Source organism: Pleurodeles waltl, chromosome 11, assembly GCF_031143425.1.
Source record: "Pleurodeles waltl isolate 20211129_DDA chromosome 11, aPleWal1.hap1.20221129, whole genome shotgun sequence".
Lineage (NCBI taxonomy): Eukaryota > Metazoa > Chordata > Amphibia > Caudata > Salamandridae > Pleurodeles > Pleurodeles waltl.
The window spans coordinates 1,011,618,759-1,011,635,143 of record NC_090450.1 but is presented as its reverse complement, the minus strand read 5'-3'; the positions used below and the strand labels follow the sequence as shown (position 1 = coordinate 1,011,635,143).

General features: G+C 49.4%; 1 protein-coding gene across 1 annotated transcript in view; it reads left to right on the top strand.

Annotated features, from left to right (window-relative positions):
- The window catches only part of GLT1D1 (glycosyltransferase 1 domain containing 1), a 472,314-nt gene that overhangs the window by 338,643 nt on the left and 117,286 nt on the right, over window positions 1-16,385 (top strand). The window contains exons 9-11 of the mRNA XM_069215368.1: window positions 373-416; window positions 1,142-1,262; window positions 12,910-13,008. Coding sequence (XP_069071469.1) covers window positions 373-416; window positions 1,142-1,262; window positions 12,910-13,008 — 264 coding nt within the window. The remainder of the gene's footprint in view (window positions 1-372; window positions 417-1,141; window positions 1,263-12,909; window positions 13,009-16,385) is intronic.

The following is a 16,385-nucleotide window of genomic DNA, read 5'->3' as shown; positions in this document are numbered from 1 at the left end:
AAGAATCACGTCATTTCTAATTGATGACTTTGTTGCTCTATCAGTCCATGATTGGTTCGCTTCTTCATGTAACAGTTGAAGATTGACGCATTTCCTGATTTGAGGCCTGATTCAGAGTTTGGCGGATGGTGTTACTCTATCACGAATGTGACGGATATCGGGTCTGCCGTATTACGATCCCATTATATCCTATGGGAATCATAAGCCCGCCCACCAAACTAAATCAGGCCCTTAGTAACTAACACTTGATTGCTAACCTTATAGTGTATGTAAATTGATCATTTATTGCCCTTCGACTGCATCGACGTGCAGTCACTCTGAGGTTCCGCTGCACTGTTCTGTCCTCATGGTTTGTCCCTTGTCTCTTTCTAGGTTGATGCACTGTTCACAAGTGAAGTTGAAGCAAAACTTAGCAGGTAGGCGGGCGCTGCCAGAAGAACTTTGTAGAACTTGCTGCCTTTCTTCTCTACCGATTGCCTTGAAGTGGCGTTCTTGAGCCGCGTGTAAATGGGGCTCGCTGCCGTGGCGGTCACAGCGTGTTTAAAAGGAATGGGTTCTTTATGCCGAACTAGAGAGGAGCAGGTACACCGACCAGCCCTATCCACAGATGGGGTCAAGAGGAACGCGGCAACGGATTATTGGATTTCACCCGGAGGGTAATTGGATTGCAGAACAAACTGCAGGAGATCTGTTGGAGGGCGGCGATGAGAAGGCAGTAAAAATAGGCAGTCTGGTATTGAATCATAACTGTGCAGGCGGGGAGCACGGCAGAGATCCCTGACTCCCTCCATGGCTATATTTGTTTCTCACTGTACATTTCAATTGGCTCCCTCAATTTTCCATTTAAGGCTCTTTGCTGGGGTTATGGGCTGCATTCATGCTGCTTTGCTGTTTGCTCGGCGTGTTCTGCCTTTTCTTTCTGCTTCCTCTCGCCTGCACGCTGTGTCTCCCCGCTGATTATTAATGGTCCATGTTGGACGCTAAGAGATGTCTCTGCAGGGCCGCAGATCATTTCACACCGGGTAATGGATATCACGTGAGGTTCCAGCGGTCCCTCTCGAGAGGCTGGTCCTTAAACAATGTGAGCCGTGTAGGATCCACATAGAATCTGAGTTACTGAACAGCGCCTCTTTGTCTCCAGGGCAGGCGGGGTGCAACTGTTGCGCGAGATGCCTCAACAAGACCTTCAAGCGGTCATGAAATGCTGCTTCGCCGTGGTCAACAGTTCCATTTCGGAGGGAATGTCAGCATCAATTCTGGAGGTAATTTGAAAAATGTAAAGCACGATCCTGCGGTAGGAATCTAGAGGTGCCCTGCACCTGCGTTTATTTGTGAGCTGGGTCTTCTATGGCCAACTGGAAGGAGTAAAGATGAGATGCTGCCTTTCATTGGAGGAGCTGACAGAAGTGATGTATGGGGTGATACCTTCCCACTTGAAGGACGAGAAGGACCAGGTTCAGAATACATACAATACTTAATACAAAATGCTATTCACAAACCTACAGTTGTAACGCTCCCCCTCTCTTATCTTTCCATCGGGATGGCCTCATACATGTGAATTTACTGCTTAGTTGTTAGTGTGGGAGGGACCAGAGGGAGTGATGGGAAAACGAGAAATATCTACTGCACACTGGGAAGGGTTTAGGGAGAAGTAGGGCTCGGTTAGGGAGGGCCATGCAAATAAAAACACTCCCCTCCCCCCCACAAAAAGTTGGTGCAGCCAGAAAGTCCACAGAACAGATGTGAATGTACTCCAGCTCAGCCTTGGAGTAAGTCCAGCACCACACCTGGCCAATTGAAGGTACTACATCACCTTCCAATGGAAAATAATACACAGGTACTTAAAATAGAACACTAGAAGAAATAATGTTAACATTAATTCATTCATTTTGGCTTTTCAAAAATAAATACACATTTAATGTTTAAAATATATGTAAATAAAAACATACTATTTTATTATATAGTGCTTTAATAACCTTTGTAATTTTATAAATATGCGTGTGTTTATTTTTTCAAAAAATAATTACACTTATATAAACTGTTCTACATAACTTTTAATATTTTTTAATGCATAATAAATATAAACATTTAATTTTAAGTGTTTTTTCATAATTCGTTTAAAAAATAATATCTTTAAATGAATTAAGTATTTAATTAACAATAAAGTTCCTTAAGTTATTAGTGTTCTTGCATTTTCTAAAAACATTCTACATTTAAAATACATATATAAAGATAATTTGCATTACTATTTAACATGGGTGAGTGAACACTCTTCGAGCACACTGTCTTCTTCGAGGGTCTGAGGTAAGATCTGTTGAGGCTGGCACCGTAGTGATTCTGTCTGCAGCACTAGAAACCTCTACCTGCCCCAGTAAGAGAAAGATTTGGTGCACCCCTGCCACAGAAGCTGATAGGGTGGCACAGACGTCAGCTGCAGGTGAGACGAGCGTTACAACATGCAGACTTTATCATCTCACTAAACTGCAGAGTGTACAAGTGCGGGGAGCATGAACCTCTTCTGGTCCACTGGTGCGAGCTATGCGGGCTGCGGCTCCCTTCTGCAGAAGAGCGGAGCTGTGTATATGTTTATTACCAGCCCCTGCGAGCAAGTGACCAAGCATAGCAAGAAGCCGACTCCGTGCAAGGGAGCCTGGGGCCCAGCAAGCGAACCCAATGCCCTGCAAGCGAACCTAACCCTCTGCGGGAAGCCTGACCCCCAGCAAGGGAGCCCCACCCCCTACAAGGGAGCCCGGCCCCCTGCAAGTGAGCCTGACCCCTGCTTAGCAAGCCTGCCCCCCTGCTCAGCGAGCCATCATCCCTGCAAGCGAGCCTGACCCCCTGTAGGTGAACCTGGCCCTCTACAAGTGAGCCATCATCCCTGCAAGCGAGCCTGATCCCCTGCAAGTGAGCCTAACCGTCTGCGGGAAGCCTGGCTCCCTACAAGGGAGTCTGGCCACCTGCAAGGCAGCCTTGCCCCACTGCAAGTGCACCTGACCCCCTGCAAACGAGCCTGACGTGCTGCAGGTGAGCCTGACCCCTTGCTTAGCAAGCCTGCACCCCTGCTTAGCGAGCCTGCCCCCTGGAAGTCATCCTTGCACCAGCAAGTGAGCCTGACCCCCTGCTTAGTGAGCCTGACCCCCTGCAAGCGAGCCTGACCCCTTGCAAGTGAGCCTGGCCCCTTGAAAGAGAGCCTGGCCCCATGTAAGGAAGCCTGACCTCCTTCCAGGGAACCTGGCCTCCTGCAAGAGAGCCTGGCCTGCAGGCGAGCCTGGCCCCATGTAAGGGAGCCTGACCCCCTGCAAGGGAGCCGGACCCCCTGCAAGGGAGCCTATCCCCCTGCAAGTGAGCCTCGCCCCTGCAAGAGAGCCTGGCCTTCTGCAAGCGAGCCTGACCCCTGCAAGCGAGACTGTTCCCCTGCAAGCGAGTCTGATCCCCTGCATGTGAGCCTGGCCCTCTGCAAGAGAGTGTGCCCCCTTGAAAGAGAGCCTGGCCCCCTGGAAGCGAGGCTGACCCCTTGGAAGTGAGCTTGACCCCTTGCAAGCATGTCTGAAGCCTTGCAAGTGAGCCTGAAGCCTTGCAAGTGAGCCTGACCCTCTGCAAGTGAGCCTGGCCCTCTGCAAGTGAGCCTGGCCCTCTGCAAGAGAGCCTGGCCCCCTGGAAGCAAGCCTAGCCCCTTGCAAGCGAGGCTGACCCCTTGAAAGAGAGGCTGACCCCTTGGAAGTGAGCTTGAGCCCTTGCAAGCATATCTGAAGCCTTGCAAGTGAGCCTTACCCCCTGCATTCGAGCCTGACCCCCTGCATTCGAGCCTGACCCTCTGCAAGTGAGCCTGGCCCTCTGCAAGTGAGCCTAACCCCCTACACTGACCCCCTGCATTCGAGCCTTACCCACTGCATTCGAGCCTGACCCTCTGCAAGAGAGCGTGGCCCCTGCAAGTGAGCCTGGCCCTCTGCAAGTGAGCCTGACCCCCTGCATTTGAGCCTGACCCTCTGCAAGTGAGCCTGACCCTCTGCAAGAGAGTGTGGCCCTCTGCAAGTGAGCCTGACCCCCTGCATTTGAGCCTGACCCTCTGCAAGTGAGCCTGACCCTCTGCAAGTGAGCCTTACCCCCTGCATTTGAGCCTGACCCTCTGCAAGTGAGCCAGGCCCTCTGCAAGAGAGTGTGGCCCCTGCAAGAGAGTGTGGCCCTCTGCAAGTGAGCCTGGCCCCCTGGAAGTGAGCTTGAGCCCTTGCAAGCATGTCTGAAGCCTTGCAAGTGCGCCTTACCCACTGCATTCGAGCCTGACACTCTGCAAGTGAGCCTGGCCCTCTGCAAGAGAGTGTGGCCCCTGCAAGCGAGCCTGACCCCGTGGAAGCAAGCCTAACCCCTTGCAAGGGAGCCTGACTCCGTGGAAGTGAGCTTGAGCCCTTGCAAGCATGTCTGAAGCCTTGCAAGTGCACCTTACCCACTGCATTCGAGCCTGACACTCTGCAAGTGAGCCTGGCCCTCTGCAAGAGAGCCTGGCCCCCTGGAAGCAAGCCTAACCCCTTGCAAGCGAGCCTGACCCCGTGGAAGTGAGCTTGAGCCCTTGCAAGCATGTCTGAAGCCTTGCAAGTGCACCTTACCCACTGCATTCGAGTCTGACACTCTGCAAGTGAGCCTGGCCCTCTGCAAGAGAGCCTGGCCCCCTGGAAGCAAGCCTAACCCCTTGCAAGCGAGCCTGACCCCGTGGAAGTGAGCTTGTGCCCTTGCAAGCATGTCTGAAGCCTTGCAAGTGCACCTTACCCACTGCATTCGAGCCTGACACTCTGCAAGTGAGCCTGGCCATCTGCAAGAGAGCCTGGCCCCCTGGAAGCAAGCCTAACCCCTTGCAAGCGAGCCTGACCCCGTGGAAGTGAGCTTGAGCCCTTGCAAGCATGTCTGAAGCCTTGCAAGTGCACCTTACCCACTGCATTCGAGCCTGACACTCTGCAAGTGAGCCTGGCCCTCTGCAAGTGAGCCTGGCCCTCTGCAAGTGAGCCTGACCCCCTGCATTTGAGCCTGACCCTCTGCAAGTGAGCCTGACCCTCTGCAAGTGATCCTGGCCCTCTGCAAGAGAGTGTGGCCCCTGCAAGCGAACCTGACCCTAGAGGTCGGCGAGTCCAAGAATTCATGGGATGAGCCAGAGCCGGGCCAGGGCTCAGGCTTGGCTTCTTGAGCCCAAGTACAAACCCACCTCAGAACATAGAAATCAACATGGGAAACATGTAAATGCAACTATCAGCTGCCAGCCCTGCAAAAACTGAAAAATGAGCATGGCAGGCTGATTACAATTAACACAGCCCCCCCATGGGGCTTTGGGCTGGGGGGTCCATGACTCCAGTAAAGAGTTTGCTGTGCTGCTGTGCTAAAAGGCAGTGTGGACAGGCAGATTGTAATGTACTTAACACAGCCCCCCCGGCACTGGACTAGGGGGTCCTATAATGTGCTCAAAGGTAGCCCCTTCCTTCTCGTGGTGGCTGTTTTTCCACGTTTAGCCAATGATGCTTTTCACAGACTGTGAAAAACAACATTTCTTTTTGCATTTTTATATATCGTGAGAACTCAACTTAAAGGTGTTGTAGTGGTTTATATGGGCACCAGTAACGTTACTCAAGGGCCCGTTCATTTGTATTTTAGGGGCAGAGAGCTTAAGTGATTTGGCCAGAATCGCAGGATGTTGAGCCGGCGCCGAGACTCGAGCCTGTTTCCCCAGGTCCACAGTCGGCAGCTCAGGCCCTAACGCCAACTCCTTCCGCCATATTCTGTTACAATTTTAAAGAACACCAACACAGGTGCACTGTTGTTTAGAAAGAGATGCTAAAAGGAGTGCGTTGGTCTTGGTGTTTTTAGAGTTGTAACACAATGCTGCTTTTCACTGCTTGTGAAAACCCACAAGAGTTACAATTTTAAAAAACACCAACACAGGTGCATTCTCCATTGGTAGAAGATGCCAGTAGACAGCGACATCTGGCTCAATTCGACTCCACTTTATGCTTCTTCAGTGTACGCCACTTCACTGTATTCCACTCCAGTATATGCTACTCCAGTATATGCTGTTTCACTCTATGCTGTTCCAGTGTGCGATTCCACTGTACGCCACTCCATACTACACCTTTCCGTTGTACGTCGCTCCACTGTATGTTATTACACTCCACCCTGTTCCAGTGTACGCCACTCCAGTCTACACCTTTCCGTTCTACGTCGCTCCACTGTATGTTATTACACTCCACCCCATTCCAGTGTACGCCACTCCATGATGACACTCCACCCCATTCCAGTGTACGCCACTTCACTGTATTCTACTCCAGTATATGCTGTTTCACTCTATGCTGTTCCAGTGTACCACTCCACTGTACGCCACTCCATTCTACACCTTTCCATTGTACGTCGCTCCACTGTATGTTATTACACTCCACCCCGTCCCAGTGTACGCCACTCCAGTCTACACCTTTCCGTTGTACGTCGCTCCACTGTATGTTATTCCACTGCACCCCATTCCAGTGTACGCCAATCCAGGATTACACTCCACCCCATTCCAGTGTACGCCACTTCACTGTATTCTACTCCAGTATATGCTGTTTCACTCTATGCTGTTCCAGTGTGCGACTCCACTGTACGCCACTCCATTCTACACCTTTCCGTTGTACGTCACTCCACTGTATGTTATTACACTCCACCCCGTTCCAGTGTACGCCACTCCAGTCTACACCTTTCCGTTGTACGTCGCTCCACTGTATGTTATTACACTGCACCCCATTCCAGTCTATGTCACTCCATGATTACACTCCACCCCATTCCAGTGTACGCCACTTCACTGTATTCTACTCCAGTATATGCTGTTTCACTCTATGCTGTTCCAGTGTACCACTCCACTGTACGCCACTCCATTCTACACCTTTCCGTTGTACGTCGCTCCACTGTATGTTATTACACTCCACCCCGTTCCAGTGTACGCCACTCCATGATGACACTCCACCCCATTCCAGTGTACGCCACTTCACTGTATTCTACTCCAGTATATGCTGTTTCACTCTATGCTGTTCCAGTGTACCACTCCACTGTACGCCACTCCATTCTACACCTTTCCATTGTACGTCGCTCCACTGTATGTTATTACACTCCACCCCGTCCCAGTGTACGCCACTCCAGTCTACACCTTTCCGTTGTACGTCGCTCCACTGTATGTTATTCCACTGCACCCCATTCCAGTGTACGCCAATCCATGATTACACTCCACCCCATTCCAGTGTACGCCACTTCACTGTATTCTACTCCAGTATATGCTGTTTCACTCTATGCTGTTCCAGTGTGCGACTCCACTGTACGCCACTCCATTCTACACCTTTCCGTTGTACGTCGCTCCACTGTATGTTATTACACTCCACCCCGTTCCAGTGTACGCCACTCCAGTCTACACCTTTCCGTTGTACGTCGCTCCACTGTATGTTATTACACTGCACCCCATTCCAGTGTATGTCACTCCATGATTACACTCCACCCCATTCCAGTGTACGCCACTTCACTGTATTCTACTCCAGTATATGCTGTTTCACTCTATGCTGTTCCAGTGTACCACTCCACTGTACGCCACTCCATTCTACACCTTTCCGTTGTACATCGCTCCACTGTATGTTATTACACTCCACCCCGTTCCAGTGTACGCCACTCCAGTCTACACCTTTCCGTTGTACGTCGCTCCACTGTATGTTATTACACTCCACCCCATACCAGTGTACGCCACTCCATGATTACACTCCACCCCATTCCAGTGTACGCCACTTCACTGTATTCTACTCCAGTATATGCTGTTGCACTCTATGCTGTTCCAGTGTGCCACTCCACTGTACGCCACTCCATTCTACACCTTTCCGTTGTACGTCGCTCCACTGTATGTTATTATACTCCACCCCGTTCCAGTGTACGCCACTCCAGTCTACACCTTTACGTGTACGTCGCTCCACTGTATGTTATTACACTTCACCCCATTCTAGTGTATGTCACTCCATGATTACACTCCACCCCATTCCAGTGTACGCCACTTCACTGTATTCCACTCCAGCATATGCTTTTTCACACAATGCTGTTCCAGTGTGCCACTCCACTGTACGCCACTCCATTCTACACCTTTCCATTGTACGTCGCTCCACTGTATGTTATTACACTCCACCCCATTCCAGTGTACGCCACTCCAGTCTACACCTTTCCATTGTACGTCGCTCCACTGTATGTTATTACACTCCACCCCATTCTAGTGTACGCCACTCCATTCTACACCTTTCTGTTGTACGTCGCTCCACTGTATGTTATTACACTCCACCCCATTCCAGTGTATGCCACTCCATGATTACACTCCACCCCATTCCAGTCTACGCCACTTCACTGTATTCCACTCCAGTATATGCTTTTTCACTCTATGCTGTTCCAGTGTACCACTCCACTGTACGCCACTCCATTCTACACCTTTCCATTGTACGTCGCTCCACTGTATGTTATTACACTCTACCCCATTCCAGTGTACGCCACTCCAGTCTACACCTTTACGTGTACATCGCTCCACTGTATGTTATTACACTGCACCCCATTCCAGTGTATGTCACACCATGATTACACTCCACCCCATTCCAGTGTACGCCACTTCACTGTATTCCACTCCAGCATATGCTTTTTCACACAATGCTGTTCCAGTGTGCCAATCCACTGTACGCCACTCCATTCTACACCTTTCCATTGTACGTCGCTCCACTGTATGTTATTACACTCCACCCCACTCCAGTGTACACCACTCCATTCTACACCTTTCCGTTGTACGTCGCTCCACTGTATGTTATTACACTCCACCCCATTCCAGTGTACGCCACTCCAGTCTCCACCTTTCCGTTGTACGTCGCTCCACTGTATGTTATTACACTCCACCCCATACCAGTGTACGCCACTCCATGATTACACTCCACCCCATTCCAGTGTACGCCACTTCACTGTATTCCACTCCAGTATATGCTTTTTCACTCTATGCTATTCCAGTGTACCACTCCATTCTACACCTTTCCATTGTACGTCGCTCCACTGTATGTTATTACACTCTACCCCATTCCAGTGTACGCCACTCCATTCTACACCTTTCCGTTGTACGTCGCTCCACTGTATGTTATTACACTCCACCCCATTCCAGCCTACGCCACTCCAGTCTACACCTTTCCGTTGTACATCACTGTACTGTATGTTATTACACTCCACCCCATTCCAGTCTACGCCACTCCAGTCTATACCTTTCCGTTGTACGTCACTCCACTGTATGTTATTACACTCCACCGCATTCCAGTGTACGCCACTCCAGTCTACACCTTTCCGTTGTACGTCGCTCCACTGTATGTTATTACACTCCACCCCATTCCAGTCTACGCCACTCCATTCTAAACCTTTCCGTTGTACGTCGCTCCACTGTATGTTATTACACTCCACCTCATTCCAGTGTACGCCACTCCAGTCTAGACCTTTCCGTTGTACGTCGCTCCACTGTATGTTATTACACTACACCTCATTCCAGTGTACGCCACTCCAGTCTACACCTTTCCGTTTGTAGTGCTTTCCTCTTATTTAGTTTCTAAGCACTAACATAACACAACAGAAATGCACTTCTGAGGTCAAAGAAGACTTTTATTGTTATTTTATTCTTCCCCAACCACAATGTTTATGAATGAATGACGAATTAGTAGCTTTCCAGTCCGCGTTAATCAAACAAAATATATCAGTTTGCAATATACACAGCAGGTTATATTTATAAGATATTGAATGCAAAGCAAAACAAATACTTCACCGTGTAGGAACTATTTACAGCTACATCTTTCTAAGGTCTGCAAGCTGATGACCCCTGTCAGCCGCGAGAAAGAGTTTCATCTACCCACACGGGATGCTGGCAGCTGGCGCCAAGCTCCAGCACGAGGTCCGGCAGATTCGAATCTCACTCTCTGCAGCCTGTTACATTCGTTACAAAGGTGTGCCCCCTCCCCTCAGACCTGGGAAACTGAGCAAGCCCTTTGGAGACTGGCCAGGTCTCCAAGACTACTCCTGTTCCCAAGCTCGAGGGAAGAGAAAAACACCCATGTACCCTCTCTTATCAGGTCTAGTCTACTGTGAGAAAAACATCTTGGTTCTCTTGTGCAAAAACACAGCTTGGAAAAATACAGCTTGGATTCTCAACTGCAATGTCTAACTCCACGTTAAAGGCAATGGGCAGCTAACCTAAATATCAAATGCAATGTCATGTTAAAGGCAATAGGCAGCTAACCTAAATATCAAATGCAATGTCTAGTGTCATGTCAAAGCCAATAGGCATCTAAGCTGAATACAAAATGCAATGTCTTATATCATGTCAAAGCCAATAGGCAGCTGAGCTGAATACAAAATGCAATATATAATATCATGTCAAAGCCAATAGGCAGCTGATCTGAATATAAAATGCAATGTCTAATATCATGTCAAAGCCAATAGGCAGCGGAGCTGAATATCATGTCAAAGCCAATAGGCAGTTAAGCTGAATACAAAATGCAATATATAATATCATGTCAAAGCCCATAGGCAGAATATCTAATAGCATGTCAAAGTCAATAGGCAGTTAAATTGAATACATCATGTCAAAGTCAATAGGCATGCAATGTCAAAGCCAATAGGCGGCTAGACTGGATACAGCATGTCAAAGCCAATAGGCAGAATACAGAATGTAATGGCTAATGCAATGTCAAAGCCCATAGGCGGCTCAACTGAATACAGAAAGTAATGGCTAATGCCATGTCAAAGCCAATAGGCAGAATACAGACTAATGCACTGTCAAAGCCCATAGGCGGCTAAACTGAACAAAACATACCATGTGCTACTGGTGAACATTGAGCAACTAATATGCGCAGTGGTGAAACACAAAGTCATTGGTCAAAACAAACTCCATCAAATAGCAGGACACCGTTGTACGTCTCTCCACTGTGTTATTACACTACACCTCATTCCAGTGTACGCCACTCCAGTCTACACCTTTCCGTTGTACGTCTCTCCACTGTGTTATTACACTACACCCCATTCCAGTGTACGCCACTCCAGTCTACACCTTTCTGTTGTACGTCGCTCTACTGTATGTTATTACACTCCACCCCATTCCAGTGTACGCCACTCCAGTCTACACCTTTCCATTGTACGTCGCTCCACTGTATGTTATTACACTCCACCCCATTCCAGTCTACGCCACTCCATTCTAAACCTTTCTGTTGTACGTCGCTCCACTGTATGTTATTACACTCCACCTCATTCCAGTGTACGCCACTCCAGTATTCACCTTTCCGTTGTACGTCGCTCCACGGTATGCTATTACACTCCACCTCATTACAGTGTATGCCACTCCAGTCTTCACCTTTCCGTTGTACGGCGCTCCACTATGTTATTACACTCCACCTCATTCCAGTGTACGCCACTCCAGTCTACACCTTTCTGTTGTACGTCGCTCCACTGTATGTTATTACACTCCACCTCGTTGTACGTCGCTCCACTGTATGTTATTACACTCCACCTCATTCCAGTGTACGCCACTGCAGTCTTCACCTTTCCGTTGTAAGTCGCTCCACTGTATGCTATTACACTCCACCTCATTACAGTGTATGCCACTCCAGTCTTCACCTTTCCGTTGTACGTCGCTCCACTGTATGCTATTACACTCCACCTCATTACAGTGTACGCCACTCCAGTCTACACCTTTCCGTTGTACCGCGCTCCACTATGTTATTACACTCCACCTCATTCCAGTGTACGCCACTCCAGTCTACACCTTTCTGTTGTACATCGCTCCACTGTATGTTATTACACTCCACCTCGTTGTACGTCGCTCCACTGTATGTTATTACACTCCACTCCATTCCAGTGTACGCTGTTCCAGTCTACACCTTTCCGTTGTACGTCGCTCCACTGTATGTTATTACACTCTACCTCGTTGTAAGTCGCTCCACTGTATGTTATTACACTCCACCTCATTCCAGTGTACGCCACTCCAATCTTACTGGCCAATCCACGCCCCTACTGAACGCAAACACCCATCGTCCCCCGCCCCCACCACCCCACCGCTCACCTAAATCATCCCTAGCTCTGCTGCCTCACACAGGTGATGGTTTGTTGGTGTGTGTCGGAGGGTTGGGGGAGGGGGTCATGGAAGGGTAAGGTAATGAAGGAATAACACACTTTAAACGGGAAAACCAGACAGAAACGAACAGCCGGGACACAGACAAGGCCGGAGGAAGAAGAGAGGGCGCTGCTCTTGGTGTAACTAACCTTAAAGCGCACAGCTCCACGCGCCCCTCAGAGCACTGGCGCCCTGGGCCTGGGCACAGCTCTCCCATGCCAAAGACCGGCCCTCCGTGGACGGATTTGTCATCACCCTAAAAAATAATACTTGCGTAAAGTAGGGTGCAGGCTACATTACAGCGCTGCGAGGCCACACTGATGGCAGCACGGCACTATAGAAACACCTCTGTAAACATGATCTAGATATATGATAACAGCGCTACCTTTTAGGGGCAGTTGTGAGGGGCCACGGATGAGATACCCCAGTATGTAAACAAGCCTCCCACCCCCTGGGGTTCTGCCCCGTCGCAGAGAACTGCAGGGGATGTTTAGGCTGGTGCTAGTTCCACCCCTGATAATCTCAATAGTTCTATGTTTGAAGAGTGAAATCTTGATGCACGTCACGTGCGTGTCTCATACTGTTACACGTGCCCCCATTATTGGGGTGATGGCTGGGGTGATTCATGGGGGGGGAGTGCCTCCTGGCCTTCAGACCTTGGGTTGGGGCAGGGTCCCCCTGTATAGACAAGTGACAGGTATGTCACACGCTGCTTGTAAACATGTCTGATCTCTGCCTCCGTTCCACCCCCCGTGTAGGCCATGGATCTGGGGGTGCCCGTGCTGGCCAGGAACATCCCGGGGAACGCGGCGATCATATCCCACCAGGACACCGGGCTGCTGTTTTCAGACCCCCAGGTAAGCCAATGTCCACCTAAATAATCTGACGTTTTGGAAGCGTTATTGTAGTGATGGGGTACCATGATATATTGTTTTTTTAATCATTTACAACGTCACTGGAGTGTTGAAACACGATCCTCAGTGCGGTAGTACTTACCTTTCGCCCTTAGACTGATGAAAGGTGGAGTCAGTCCTGCCCCCACTGCATGAGCTTATGACTTCACTCATACAGCGCTTGGTGCTGAAACCGACGCCGGGAGGCGCTTGATCAGAAGCTCCTGGAGATGGGCTAGGTATGCCCAGGCCATGATATGACTTCCGGTGAGTGGCAGCTGGTTAATAGTCCTAAGTACAGGCCTTTCTACCTGCACCCCAAGATGATTGGATGCCTTCAGCTCCTGCTGGTGAGACATGTACCCTCTCCTTGTCCCCCCCCCCTCCTTAGTCTAAGAGGTATGTACTTGGTGTGACAGCTTGTGATGCCCAGAGAGTTCCTTGAGAGCTCTCCCAGTCTCAGCACTCTGTACTAGTGCAGACCCAAGAGCCCAGAGAGTTCCTTGAGAGCTTCCCCGGTCTCAGCACTCTGTACTAGTGCAGACCCAAGGGCCCAGAGAGTTCCTTGAGAGCTTCCCCAGTCTGAGCACTGTGTACTAGTGCAGGCCCAGGGGCCCAGAGAGTTCCTTGAGAGCTCTCCCAGTCTCAGCACTCTGTACTAGTGCAGACCCAAGAGCCCAGAGAGTTCCTTGAGAGCTTCCCCGGTCTCAGCACTCTGTACTAGTGCAGACCCAAGGGCCCAGAGAGTTCCTTGAGAGCTTCCCCAGTCTGAGCACTCTGTACTAGTGCAGACCCAAGAGCCCAGAGAGTTCCTTGAGAGCTTCCCCGGTCTCAGCACTCTGTACTAGTGCAGACCCAGGGGCCCGGAGAGTTCCTTGAGAGGTCTCCCAATCTCAGCTCTCTGTACTAGTGCAGACCCAAGGGCCCGGAGAGTTCCTTGAGAGCTCTCCCAGTCTCAGCACTCTGTACTAGTGCAGACCCAAGGGCCCGGAGAGTTCCTTGAGAGCTCTCCCAGTCTCAGCACTCTGTACTAGTGCAGACCCAGGGGCCCAGAGAGTTCCTTGAGAGGTCTCCCAATCTCAGCTCTCTGTACTAGTGCAGACCCAAGGGCCCAGAGAGTTCCTTGAGAGCTTCCCCAGTCAGCACACTCTGTACTAGTGCAGACCGAAGAGCCCAGAGAGTTCCTAACATGGCCCTCGAGAGCTTCGCCCGTCTGACCTTGCCTGCTGCTGGATCTGACACGAATGAAGGTCCGGCTAGTTGACACAGGGTGGTCCTCTAGACAGACGTTGTCTGTCCTTAAGGCATCAACGGCTGGATGGTGGGCTCCCTCATGCTGAGTAAACGCTAGCTGAGGTTGTCCAATCTCTTTGGGACGACAAAGGTCCATGCTTGCGGAAGGTTTGCCTCAGGTGTGGCCATGTAAAGCCCACAGGTGTCACTTGTATAGTCCATCTGCCCCTTGATGGATGCCATTGACTCTTGCGTTCACCACCTACTGTCAGAAAGGTTTTAGGAATGTGCAAAGTGGGTTGTGGCCCGTGGCCCCCGCCTTTCAGGGGGCACCCTGCTAGAGCCAGCTCTGTTCTGCAGAGTCCTGCACTGATGACCCTGAATCAATCTCATGCAAATTGTCTTAAATACCGTTTTCCTTTCTATGTTTAATGTGAATGATGTGCGAGAATCTAGCACAGACATTTTGCAGAGAAATGTTGTGTTTATGTTTAATGCAACATCCATGAAAAGTTTCCTTCAGATCAGAAGAGGACCTGACAGATGAGAAATGAGAGGGGTCAGGAGAGTATCTGAGTAATATTAGTGAACTGCTGCTGCTGTGTCCAATATTGAAAACACACGTCACTAACCTAGAATATTAATGTAAACACATCCTTTGGACTAGTGTGCCTGTGCACTGCCAGCGACCTGGCCAAAGAGGCATGGAAGAGCTGAACCTGGATCATAAATTCAAAGCTGTTCTGACAGGGGCCCATAAAATACATTTGGCCATGGACCCCCAAAATCCTCAAGATGCCCCTGCCTACTCTCACGTAGTAGAAACAAACAAAAGATGGAGAACTCCCATCTATAATGAGGTGGAATAAAAGAGAAACAAAGCGAACTGCTGGTGACGTAAACCATGGATGGTTCTAGTCTCCTTTTTAGGTCTCCGCTACTGACTGCTTTAGCTGTATGTTGGCAAGACCTATTTTATTTGCAATACATCGCATGTACCAAGTGGCCTTTGGAGTCAGCCACTCGCTTATGGTGGGATGACTTTATTCTTTATCTCTTGTCCCGTGGCCTTCCTGTTCTTGTGTTTGCCTCGCCCAGGAGCATCTTGACCTCATGGTGTTCTGTTTGGATTGTGCATCCTTCCTCTCTTGATGTAGAGTTTGCTTTGCAGTGCACTGAAGGGGCTGTTTTCTCTCCCTGTCTTTCCCCTGTCCTCCCACACCCCTGTCTTCACTGTTACCATAGTTCTTCAGGCCCTGGATAAGTTGTGCTGCGTCACATAAGATGCCCATAAGTGGTGTCACTGTGGAGCCTGGGAGGCCATGGAGTAGGGCAGTGTTTCCCAAAGTCTGGGTGATGAGCAGATTTTGGTGGATAGTGAAAGTCCAAGCAATAAATAAAGATGGTTTGAAGTTCTGTATTTATCTTGTAACATTTTGTGCGCTTCAAAGAGTGAAAGAAAGGCTGTAGGATGTTGTTTTTTTGTAAGACCTAACAAAATGTAAATACCTTTAAATGAACACATACATTCAGCAGTTAGGAGAGGAAAAATGAAGCACTTCACTGTAGTTCTGAAAAGTCATGGAAGCAAAGAGTCTGATAGAATCAAAATACATCAAGACCCTTTACTTGGTGCTGCACAAATAATAAATATTCACTGAAACCCGGTTTCCACACATATCATTTGTGTGTTGTATAGTTTTATCAGTGAAACTTATGTGTGTGGGAATATAGTGGTCATTTCAATGGAAAGTGCACTGTATGTAAATGACCATGACCTATCACCCGATGCTTAATGGACATGGTCAAATGTGCCTGTCTGATGTCCATTAAATCTAGGTGGCTCATGAAGCTTTGTTCTAAAAAGTTTGGAAAGCACTGAGGTAGGGATTACACTGTCCATATGCGAGAGTACAGAAGCTTGAACAACTGTTCTGAGTGCACTTTCTGGAAGAAATGGTTTCACTTTCCTTGGAGAGGAAGATGCTTTTTCAGAAGCTGATTTTAGAGCTGCAGCTGCCCAGGGTTAGTGGTTGAAGCAGTGTGGATGGAGTCACCCTGGATGCACCTTGGGGTGTTGCCAGCCGGGGCGCTGTGTGTTAGAGTGG